The 13,211-nt window shown below is 28.3% G+C and overlaps 1 protein-coding gene across 1 annotated transcript; it reads left to right on the forward strand.

Annotated features, from left to right (window-relative positions):
* Positions 1-9,022: 9,022 nt before the first annotated feature.
* LOC108456512 (transcription factor LAF1-like) lies at positions 9,023-10,489 on the forward strand. Its single transcript, XM_017755071.2, has 3 exons — positions 9,023-9,270; positions 9,541-9,670; positions 9,846-10,489. The coding sequence occupies exons 1-3, from the start codon at positions 9,132-9,134 to the stop codon at positions 10,417-10,419; spliced, it is 843 nt and encodes a 280-aa protein (XP_017610560.1). The 5' UTR covers positions 9,023-9,131; the 3' UTR covers positions 10,420-10,489.
* Positions 10,490-13,211: the final 2,722 nt, after the last annotated feature.

Raw genomic sequence — 13,211 nt, forward strand, 5'->3', positions numbered from 1 at the left:
TAATATAACAATTAAACTTAAAATCACAATAACAATTTTAAGTATTCATTTATTTGTTTTATAGATAAAATTTCAATTACTTACCATATAAATTCTATACAAGTCATATAACAAACACAATAACATATTTGTTCAATTCTTTTCATTTACTTACCGTATAAATTCTATACAATATATTCACAATTCACTTGTTTTCACACTTTACTTCTTAACAATATACCATTTTAATTCATTCTATCATCAATCATCATCCATTTGAACTTCACTCATTTCATGAACCTTTTGGTTCATGTTTTCAATCTCATATCTCAATTTCAATTCTCAATTCAATTTCTCATTTCATTCCAATAGCTCAATCAATCAAATTCACTCGACTTATCTTTTCACTTATTTACCCCTATTAACAAGACTCGAACCTTGGCGGATACACGGATCCAACCAAACACACCAATATGGCACCCAAGTGCCTCATCGGATAGTTCAAGCAATATTTGACACCAGTGTCTCATCGGCCTAGCAAGTAAAGTTGGTACCCAGACCTCATCGAATCTATCCGAAGAAATATAGTGACACCAGTGTCTCATCGACTCGAGGTCGAAGAATCCTGAACACTTCCAATCCTATGGCATGCCAACTATATCCGACTCAGCCCGATCATCATTAATAGGATATTCAATTCACTTTTAATTTTTTAATCAATACACATTTTAATTAATCACATAAATTCATAATTCAATACAATTCAATTCACTTTTCAATAACAAATATCCAAATATCGCAAATCTCATATTTAAAATTTTCAAACAATTTATATTTCTATTCAATTCAAATAATCAATATATATTCAATATTCAATATATATATCTATATATATATCGCCAATTCAATCAATATAAATTCAATAAATTCATCACATACTATATCAATCCATTTCATTTGCAAAACACAATAATTCTTACTTCAAAACACTTAATATACATATTAAGAAATAAATTCAACAATTAAGTATTAGGTTCAGATTATAGAAATACAAACCGTAATTTTCGAGCTAACTCCCGTTGACTTTGTCTTGTCCTTTCTTAGCCGAGATTTCTGGTACCACATTGACTACGAAATTAATACAATTCATAATCATTAATACATTACTAATTCATATCTTGAGTTATAGAATTCTAAATTAAGATCCGCTAATTTTTCCTGAAACTAGACTCACAAATCTTCGTACAATAAAATTTTCAGAATTTTTGGTTTAGCCATTAAGTACAGTTTATTCTTTAAATTCACCCCTATTTTGCTGTCTGACAGTTTTGTCCCTTCTTCACTAAAAATTAATTATCTCACAGTACAGAATTCAGATAACATTATCGTTGATTTCTAATGAAAATAGACTCATTAGGGATTCTAAACATATAACTTTAAGCCTCTAATTATTTTTATTCAATTTTTTGTGATTTTCCAAAGTCAGAACAGGGAACCGAATTCATTCTGACCTTGTCTCACAAAATTCATTATATCTCATAATTTACAATTCAATTGCTTATATCGTTTCTTCTATAAGAAACTAAACTCAATAATATTTAATTTCATATTTTATTCATCCTCTAATTCAATTTCTACAATTTTGGTGATTTTTCAAACTTAGACTACTGCTGCTGTCCAAAATAGTCTTAGTACAAAATGTTGATTTACTTTAATTTCAATTTAATTCTAACTAAATTCACTTACTTTTCTATCTTAATTCATACTTTATTTCTATTCAAATTTCATCCATACTCTCATTTAAATATTAAATTTCCAGCATACTTTCCTAATTTCAAAATTTCATCAATTTAGTCCCTACAACATAAAACTTATAACTTACTTTACAATTTGATCCTATTATCAATTCTAGCTTGAAATTTACTCAATTAAACCCTTAATTCACTATTTTATTCAACATGAACTATACTTGAAAATCTATAAACTCTCAAAATATCAACTTAATTTCATCAAAGTCTTGTTCCAAAGCTTCTAAAACATCAAAATTTAAGAAGAAATGACTTAATTGACTTACCAAATTAAACTTTGAGCCTTGAAACCCAAATTTTCCTTTTTCTTTTTCTTTCTTTCTTTCTCCCCTGTTTCTTCTCTGTTTCGTTTGCTTTCATTCTGTTTCTTATGTTTCTTTACCTATTTATATAATATAATATATAATATAATATACTATAATATAATAATAATTTAATATATATTTTAACACATAAAAATCTCAGATTTTTATTTTTATGCCGCCTCACTTAGGACAAATGGCATAATTGCTATTTTGGTCCTCTTCATTTTCTTTTAATCTACAATTCAACTTTCATCCTTTATTCAATTTAGTCATTTTTCCTAATTACTCTTAATTAAACTAAATTTACTTAATTAAACTCTAATTAACCACTCAATTGACTTCGTAAATATTTATTAAAAATATTTACGAATCTATTTTTTAGAAACGGAGACCCGAAAATACACTTTTTCGGTAACGGTAAAATTCGGGTCGTTACAGGTGGAGAAGTGCTATTCGCACTATCATTGTAAAGAGGGGGGAAACAATTGTATTTTTGAAAGGTTTTCTTGATACAAAAGAGAATAATGTAAAAGCAAAAGGTTTTCAAGCAAATATGAAATAAAAAAAAGCGAGTATTGAAGAAGAAAAGATTCAAACGCGTTAAGGTTTTTATTTTATTTTTTTCCTTTTTATTTTCATAGCGACGTAAAAATTTCTTCTTTTGGTCACTAATTGAGGCGATTTATTGGAAATTTAAAAACCGACTTTCGATTTTATTAAAAAAGGGATTCGCCACCGATCCTTTTTCCTAGGTGTGATCGGACACCTAATAAATCCTCTTTTTCAAAAGAAAATTTATTTTTTAAACAAAAAGAAGGCCGAGTTTAGGTCTACGTTTAAAGCCAGAGAAAAAAATAGGGTTCGAGAGTCGGTTACGCATGAGGAAGGTATTAGCACCCTCGCGATGCCCAAAATTGGTATCTCGTTAAACATGTGTTGTCTTAATTTTCAAAAATACGAGTTCAATGTGACATTTAATCATGATCCGATCAAAACACGAGAATTTTTATAATTTCGATTTCTTTTGAAAAGGACGTTCCGTTTTTAACACAAGCCGATTGATATTCACCCAACATAGCGATGAAATCTACGACTTAATGTTAAATCGGCGCGTTGCCTTATTTATTAAAATAAAAAAATGAATAAAAATAAAAAGAAAAAACTAATATCGATGTTGAAATAAGATGTGATCTGATAGGGGGACCGAAACAGTAATTATTCCTTCCCATCAAAACGCAATACATTAGCGGGGACTAAATTGAAAATTGCGACAAACTTCGGGACCAAATTAAAAATAAAAAATGACTTAATTGTAAAGTAAATAAAAAAAGCAGAAGGGCTAAAAGTGCAATTAGCCCTTCCGTTAAAAAACACGCGGATCCTAGGAGTCCAAGTCAAAACGACGTTGTTTTGGTGTTTAATGGCCAACCCCAAGATGACGTCGTTTTGGAGGGCTATAAAAGGCCCATTTTCTTCAAAAAAAATCATTTTTGCACTTGAAAGGAAAGAAAAAAAAAAGAGAGAAGGAGAGGGTGGGTGATTTCCGGCCACAAGGCCGATCACCGTCCGGTCGCCGGACCGCCGTCGGCCGCCGTTGGCGCCACCGTACACGGCAGCTGGACCTAAAAAAAAACTCTTTTTCGGTAATTCTAAAATGGGTAAGCTTCTTTCTTTTATTTTTACTTTTGTATAAAAAACAAAATAAAATTAAAAGGAAAACAATAAACAAACAAAGAACTTAAAATGAGAATAGACAAAGGAACCTCTTTTGCTTTGATCTTCGATTAATCTCCAAAAAAAAGAACCAGCCTCTCCAAAAAACTAGCCTTTACAATAACTCTTCTCCTTGATTACTCTCCAAAAAACCTCTCCAAAAATCCTTTACAATAACTTTCTCTCCAAAAACTTTTTTCTCCTTCTTTAAATACAAAATATGAGAAGGCTTATATAGCCATTTACAAAATATTTTTTTATTATTTATGTCTTCATTTGTAGGTACAAGTGGTAGTGGAGCAAGTGTGGCTAGTGGAGTTGGTGGTGGAGCAATTGTGGCTAGTGGAGTTGGTGGTGGCAAAGGCTAGGATTTAGTTGAGGAAAGTTTAGGTTGTGGGCTAGAGTTTTTTATTTTGATTTGGGCTTAGGGTTTGGGCCATTAGAGTTTTGATGTAAATTGGGCTTTGGGTAGTTAAGATTTTGGGTTTTGAGTTTAATTTTGATAGGTTAGCTAAAGCTAAATTGGGTTTTGATGTAAATAAGTTAAAATTGGCCTACAACAAGTTGTATATGTTATGCAAGTTTAAGTAAAAAAAAAAAAAAACTACATCATATCTACTGTAACCTTAAACCCAAAATCATGTATAATAAATATTAATGACAAAAAGTGAATTACTGATGTAAAATATTGTTGACTGATCTCAGTTGTCATGGGGAGAAGAACGGCTCCAGGGCATTAGGGTCGACATCTGTTAATCGGCAAGTGTGTGTATACATATACATGGAGCGTGTTAGCATAGAGATGTTTCTGTAAACGTAGGTAGCTTAATTAAGTATTGACTGTAAGGCTTTATGTATATTGACAGACAGAGATACGGTCGGGAAGTACTGCTCCACTGTCTCATTCATTTTCTATCATAATCTGTCTCTTGCTGACTTTTATGGCAATTACATATATAATATTGCCGTTTTACATTCCAAGCTCCCTCGTTGGCTCTCTGGTTTGGTGATGATGTTTGATGGACGCGTATACATACATATGGCAAAGTAACAAGTCTCCTTTTATTGGTTTTAAATCTAAATATTAGTGAGATTGTTATATTAAGAATTTGATTGTATTAAGAGAAACATGTGTATGGAATTTTATATATTTTTTAATCTCAATACATGACTTATATAATCTGTTCTAAGTCACTTGCTAACTACCTATATGTATATATAATGTCAATATTCAGTAACATATAGAGTTTAATCCAATAATTTTGGAACACATTTCATGTTCCAATTGAACACATTAATCAACCTCTCTTTTATCTATTTATAATATAATCAATTTAATGTTTTGTACTTGAGTGATTGGAGCATCATTAATTAAGTTTAAAATAGTTTAACTGGAGATTAAATAATTGAACTATTTTTTATTCAACAAATAATTGAACTATTTTCTTGGTATGAAAAGGCACGTATCTATAAATACGTAATATATATATATATATATATATATTTGTATTCAAATATTAAAGAAATTAAAATATTTAATTATTTATTTTACGTAAAAAATAACCATTAAGAATATTCATGTTATTACTATTTTTGAAAGCCCTAATTTGACTTTACATATCAAATTAAAAGAGAAACAAAAATAGGGGAGGTAGGTCGAGGTTGAAATTGTGTGAGGCGGCGTCATCTTGTTATATTTTAATGGAAGTTGGTATGAAAAAGTACTGACATAAGCATATTGTGTAAGCACCACGAAATCAAGGGGTTAGAATTAAATCTTAATTTTTTAAAAGGTTAAAATATGATTTTATTGTTGTATTAATTTATAATCTTTAGAGAAGTTATAGGGTAGATTTATTATTTTTAAAGAGTCGGAATTGAAACACAAATTTTAGAGGTTAAAATAAAAAAATTCATTGTATTAATTTAAAATTTTACAATTTTTAAAGGGATCAAATATAATTTTACCGTCGAAGCCTGTGCTTATCCCTAGGTTGCTAACATTTCGTAATTATGGTGGCAACTATACAAACGCGACAACTAGGGGCAGAGTGAATTTTTTTTAGGGAATAAAATTAAATTATATATTTTTATGTTAAAAAATATAAAATTTTACCATTTTAATAGTCTATATCTTTATAATTTTAAAAGGATTAAATCAATTTTTTATCATTTTTGAGGAGTTAAATTGCAATTTTAACATTACTAATTTAAAATTTTATAAATTATAAAGTGACTTAAATGGAAAAATTTTCATTTTAGGGGCCGAGTCCATACCAGCTCCTTAGCTCCGCCCTTGAAAACAAACTAGGCTAGGTAGATTTTTGTCTATCCATCATGAGTTATATTTTATGTTCTATTCATATAAATTGTATATACAAAGTATTAAGCAAATTAATAATATCTAATTATTTGATTGACATAATAATAAATTTAGTTCTTAGTGTTTACATTTTTATTATCAATTTAATTTGTATTCTCCCTTTTTTTTTTCTTAAGCAAAATTTGGCTCTTAACCTTTTAAAAATAGTCAAATTTAACCGTCAACATTAAAAAAAAGAATCAAATTGTTATTTTCTTAATGGAAGTATTAACTAAAATGTTAATTTTTTAAACATGACAACCTGCATGGCAATTCACGTGCACTTCATGATAATATTTTTATATTTTTAAAATTTTTTTTATAATTTCTAAATTATTTGTTGATGTCAGTATCATGTCAGCATGAATTACACATAAACTATTTCACGGGTTGTCGATCAACATTAATAAAAATAATTTTTAGTCACCATTTCTATTAAAAAACAATTCAATTTTTTTTGAAAATTTTAGAGCCAAATTTAACTAAAAAATAATGATTGAATTGAGAAAATATAAACATTAAGGATTAAATTTGTTATTATATCTATTTTATATTAAAACTTAATCCATAGGCCATAACACTTTTTCTTATTCATTTAAATATTATTTATTCCAATTAAAAAAAAAAACTTAGACACAATTTGTCAAATGGCTCTTAATCTAATTTGAAGAATGAGTCATAATTGACATAAGATATATTTTAATAAAATATTTTAAACCCCCTAAATTTTATCGTTTTATTAACGAAGGTTCTTATAATCTTCTAAACCTAAATAAAATTAAATGAAATTAAGAAATTAAGCAAAATGTAACTATAAGCTCTAAATTTAAATAAATTAAATAAGAACTCATATATTTAAAAATAATATAGCTTAATTGATAAATGATTTTAGCAATCGATAATTGATAAATGATTAGCATATAATTGAAAGAAATAAAATAATAATTAAATGATTAGGTCATAATCCCGACAACCAGATTTTCTAAAATAAAAACCATATGATTATATAACACGCGTTTTATTAAATAACAAATACATTAATTATTATATTAAAAAATAACATATAGTATATAAATAATTGGATGGTCAAATTTATGCACCAATTAATTGAATTTCAGCATTAATTTAAAATAGGAATTAAAATGATTGCTGAGGACAAAAGCTCAAATTGTCGGTAACATCGTAAAATACCAAAACGAGTTCACATATTTGTTTTATTTTTAATCAATAAATTAATTAAATACTAATCACCTCACCTAACTTTTTAATATTTTAAAACAATAGCTTTATGTGGGCTAATTAAAATGTGGAAAAGTTTGTTAATTATGGTCTTCATGTTGATTGGTTTAAGTTATGGAGTCAATATGTAAATTTCAAATTTTTGAAGAGTTTAGTGAAATTTTGTAAAAAAAGTAATTATGTTTTGTCAATATATATATGGATTATTATTTATTTGTAATTAGATTTATTAAAATATCGAGTTATTTGATAAAATTAATCTATTAATTGGTACTTAAATTTAGTTTCAATATTCAAATTAGTATATGAGTTTTTTTAATTTAATATTGATTTCTTTTGTCTCAATTCAGTACTAAGTATATGTGTGAAATATTTATTGAATCATATGATAACGTTTAATTTAAATACTAAATTAAACATTAAAATAAACTCAAATATCAAATTAAAAATAAATTCAAATATTAATCGAAAGGTAAGATATGTTTGGATAAAGTGTTTATGAATTTGGCATTGAAAGGTAGTTTTATTACAACATATACACATATTTCTATGAAGTCAACTAAAGAGCAAGAAGCAATTTCAACGAAAATATAAAGAAATTATGCTTACCTGGAAGATACCAAAGAATTAAAAAAATATCCCTGCGTACTAAGAAGTAAAAAAAAAAAAAAGAGTTTAAACTTATATTATTGGAGATAATTGCAATATATAAAATAAGTATTAACATCGAATTTTGTAACTAATTTCACCAGTAAGTGGTCTAGAATTATAAATAATAATAATAAAACCTTAATCTTACTATTGGAAGGTTTTGTTCTTTTATTTTTGGTCCATCAAGAACTTAAGAGGTTAGGTATAATGAAGTCAATAATAATGTAAAAAATATTGTTGTTCTACGGGTGTAAATGAGATACTTGTAAGCTATTTAAGTTTTATTGAAAAAAAATTCGAATTTAGTTTGGTAATAATTGAGTTGAACTTGAGTTTGATTGATTCAAGTTATTGGACAAGTCGAATTCTAACACTATAATATTTTATTCAAACAACTCTCGAGTCTTATTGAGGTTTTTTTTTTAATATATTTTTATATTATGAGATTATATTATTACTGTTATTATTAGAAAGAGCTTAATATAATCGAGCTCGAGCTTAAAATTTGATGCTCAAGTTGAGTGCAACAATAAGACATATTGTACATTCAAAAAGACAATTTAATTTCGAGCTCTAAAAAAGACATTATTAGAAGAGACATGTATAAACTCTGAAAATATTATTTTTCATGGTTCATGAAATGAACATGAGCAACAGCTTAATCATATCAGCTTAAAAATAATTGCAATGGAAAACATGGATTGAACGAGTATTCATTAACATTCTAGTTAATACCAGAGTTCGACTCTAACAAATAATTTTCAATTGACACCAAAATCAGATTCGATTTTCAAACAACCCAAACCTTACCATTATAAAATAAAATAAAATTACAAAAATAGGAAAAGAAATAAAGAAAATCCCACATTGTTAATTGTTTATTCCACAATTTTTCCATTTTTAAAATGATTAAACCTACAACTAATTTCAGCTTTATTTTATAATCTTTTTGGGGTTGCCTATTTATTGCTTTTGGTACTGTTCCTGTAGCTTGCCCCTTCAACCTCGTGGCTTTTAGTTATCTTGTTGTATAAGTTTTTAAAGCTAATCTCTTTGAGTTTCAAGCAAGCAAAAATGGGTTCTAAATCATCAGATCAGAAGCCAAGAGCTAAGCACAGAAAGGGGTTATGGTCACCTGAAGAAGACCTTAAGCTTAGAAACTATGTCCTCAAACATGGCCATGGTTGCTGGACCTCTGTTGCCATCAATGCAGGTCAGTCTATATGTATACACACATGCCATTTAATGTATTTGTAGGGTTCCAATGGACTAAATTTCATTTAAACATAAATGACATTGGGTCCTCTGCAAATAATCTGGCAGTTTATTTGTATTCAAGTGCATTGCAAGGGCTGCTGATTATTGAAATGCACCAGGTTTTCTTTGATTTGGGCAGTAATTTCTGCTATAGACACGATTATCAAACAGGAACGTATTTTTTAAAAAATAGGGATACCGTAGCTTACAAGTTAACAATACACAGGTTTACAAAGGAATGGGAAAAGTTGCAGATTAAGGTGGATTAATTACTTGAGACCGGGTTTAAAACGAGGGATGTTTTCACCTCAAGAGGAAGACACTATCTTAACCCTTCACCATTTGTTAGGCAACAAGTAAGTTTTTCGTAACCGACATTTATATCCGAATATGTGTTTAAAAAATCCGAATGTCCCGGAGACAAATATGAACTCAAATTAATAATGTAGTTGGTAGCATTATTGCTAAAGTCAACAATGGTTTTTGCAATGAAACTAACTAGGATGCCATGTTTTTTCTTTAATTGACTAGGTGGTCCCAAATTGCACAAAATTTGCCTGGAAGAACTGATAATGAGATTAAGAACTATTGGCATTCCCATCTGAAGAAAAGAGTTGCAAAAGCTGAAGAACTGGAACCTCAAACCAGGACCCCATATACCACATCTAGCTCGGAAAACACTGATTCCGCTTTGTCTCCTCGAAACTTAGCCAACATGCGAATCCCGAGTTTTGAATCCTTCCATCACATCGAAAAGCCATTGATAAGTACCGATCAAACCGTTGCAAGGCAATTAAACTTCTCTAACGAGCCTCACGGCAGCCTGATGCCAACGCTTTTGTTCGCAGAGTGGTTATCAATCGATCAAGAAGGTGAAAGTGTCACGAATTCGGCTTCCTTAAATGGATTTAACCATGGTTTGAATTCAAATTTTCAGGACCCTTTCTTGAGTGCATATTTAGGATCATTTGACATTGATTTTCCAGATGGGTTGAGCTATGCATCGGTGAATGACGAAATGTTTACCTCAGAATTCAAATTCGAAACCCAGATTTCAGAAGAACTTCTTGGTAATGAAATAAACAATGATTTGATGTACACATAAGGGCATCTTTTACATGGCCAAATTTTTCAAGGGAGAATAATTTCTATAACTTAGTTAGTAGCAAAAAAAAAAAAAACCTCATAAATAAGGCTTCAAAGTTTTAATTAGTTGATATTTTTTTTCGTGTTTGTATTTTTTGATGTAATTTTATCTTTTAATTGGTTATGTAAATCAACAGAATTAAATTTATGTTTTTAATTAAATAATAATTCAATTTACAAAATGAAATGTTTTTTATAGTACTATTAAGTGCCACTAATATGTCAGTCGATACTCTAGGCTTTCCCCCAAGCCAATCATATTCGTTAAAAAAAAATATTTTTAAGTGGTACCATCAATATGTTTTTTCCTAAATACAATACAAATAATATACGAATACGAAAAAAATATTTTTTTGTGATACCGCTTAATATATTGATGACACCGATTTGATTTTTTTAAGACTATTGACAAAAGAAAAAAAAAGATAATATTTTTAAGGTGATACTGCCAATGTGCCAAACAACACCGTTTGAAATTTTAAAAAAAAATTACTTTTATAAAAAAAAACTGAAAAGGAAAAAAATACAACGTTCTAAAGGGTATCGTGTAACAGTGTAGCAGCACTGAAACCCCTATTTAAACCTACCTTTCCAAATGAATAAAACAAGTTTCAATTGTTTATGGGTCACAAACAAAACAGCGGAGAAAAAGATTTGTTAGAGATCAAAATTGAAGATAGACAATATTTGTTTTTTATTTTAGAATTTTGAGTCTTCTTCTGTTTTTTTTTTTTTTTTTACTTCAAAAATCAAATTTGAATTAATAAGGTTGGTTCCAAATGACATGTAGAATGTCCTATTTTTGTAGATAATCTACATCTTATACCATTTTAATTTTTTATCTTATTTTGATAAAAACTCATGTGTATCATGTCATCACACTTTAATGAAATTCAAATTCAAATATCAAATTAAAAAAAAATTATCGCGTTTTAAGACTAATGTTGACAAAAAAATTTCTAGAACTAAGGTGGAAAAGATTGACAAGTTCAAATACTAAATGTTGATTTACCTTTTTTATTGTAATTGATAAATTTCATTGAGTTCTTGGGTCTTCAAAGCTCTATAATAAAAACTAATTTGGATTACTTAGATATTTTATTTTAAGTTAAACAACTGTTTATAAAGCGGAAACTAAATAATTAAATGATAATTTTCTAAATTTTTTCCGTTAAATGACCATTAATGTTTTTTTTATCCCTTAGAACAAGATTCCTATTAAAAATAGGAAATTCGGTTTGTAGAATGAAAATCGAAACGTAATTGATTTGAATTATCATTTTGTACTCATTAAAAGTACAAGGTGCAATTTTGGTAACACATGCATTATATATTCCTTATTATGTTTTGTATTATGGATAGCATTGGAAGGTAAGGTTGTTTTATTGATGGTTTTGAGTGCTCCTTTGATCGTATAGAGGAAGACAAATGTCTGGCCCTCAGATATAATCTCTCCCAAATATGGTAAAATTTTTATAGTTAAAGAACATTAACACCAAATTTGATTGGTTGAAATAGACTATGCATTTCACACTTGTTTAGGCTTAATTCTCAAATCAACAACCAAACAAAAGGTTAGGTTTAAGTGCGTAACCTATTATGAGATGGGCTGTTTAAGTTCCCATTACAATTCAGGTATTGAATACAATACATCTGAATTGTTGTTTGGTGTAGAAGAAAAATTCCTCCAGATATCTATTCACATTCATCTTCCTCACCCAATCAAGCCATGAACCACCTAGCTGATTCAATTTCAGTATAACACTCCGTCACAAGGTATATCTCAATCTCTGTGTGCTTAGATTATACTCCATTTAATTTGACATTTCTTTAAATATATAATTTCTTTTTCGTCTTCTCACTCTAACCCCTATCTTAATTCATTTTGTTTTTGTTGTTAATGATTTATTGTGATTTCTGATTCTTTTAAGCTCTTGGTAGCAAATCTCTCCTCTTACTCTCCCTCAAAGTAGGCCTTGTTCAATTTCTTATTTCTGTTAAAATTGGCCTGCCCACTTATCTATATAATTAAATGCAGAATTATTAATCATTCGTGGCTTTTTCTTATATCTATTCTCTTAAATTATAGGAATACAAATACAATATTAATTCGTTTATGATACTCGATTCTATTTTATTTATTAGTCTATTATAATACTCATTCACTATTCTATTCCAACAATAAATAAATGATCACCGAACCGAATCAACGGTTGTGATTCTCAATCCAATTTAAATTAAATAATGATTAATTCAACCAAGCTCAATCGATTTTTTATTCCAGTTCAAAAAATTCACGATCTAATCAATCTAGATCCAACTATGACCTACTAACAAACTTATGTTTGTTTCTATTCTTTAACACCAAATTCAAAACTAAGATTTAAGTTGATGAACAATTGCCATATGTAAACTTTGCCCAATTATATTTCAATTCTTAGTGTTAGTTTAATGTTAATTCAATTCTATTCTATAGGTCAAATATTATACATATAACCGTACTTTTTACCGGTAAACTCCTAAAAAATTCCTAAACAATCCTTTCCCATCCCCTTCTTTACAAATACCCAAAAATGATTCTTTTAAAAAAAAATGATTAAATTATGAAATCAAATTAACCACAATTTTAAACCAAGAAAAAAACACCAAGCTCTGATTGATTGGATCTTCCACCTGCCTTTCTTTTAACCATGACAGAGAACATTTAAATTACTGAAAATCATGACATTGATTTTTTTTTTTTTTTTTTTG

The sequence above is a fragment of the Gossypium arboreum genome, chromosome 11, assembly GCF_025698485.1.
Source record: "Gossypium arboreum isolate Shixiya-1 chromosome 11, ASM2569848v2, whole genome shotgun sequence".
Taxonomy (NCBI): domain Eukaryota; kingdom Viridiplantae; phylum Streptophyta; class Magnoliopsida; order Malvales; family Malvaceae; genus Gossypium; species Gossypium arboreum.

Excerpts from the sequence above, each read along its gene's own strand:
- LOC108456512 (XM_017755071.2), top strand. The coding sequence starts at position 9,132 with ATGGGTTCTAAATCATCAGATCAGAAGCCAAGAGCTAAGCACAGAAAG. Across the intron at positions 9,271-9,540 it reads CTCTGTTGCCATCAATGCAG|GTTTACAAAGGAATGGGAAA; the intron begins GTCAGTCTATAT and ends AACAATACACAG. Across the intron at positions 9,671-9,845 it reads CACCATTTGTTAGGCAACAA|GTGGTCCCAAATTGCACAAA; the intron begins GTAAGTTTTTCG and ends TTAATTGACTAG.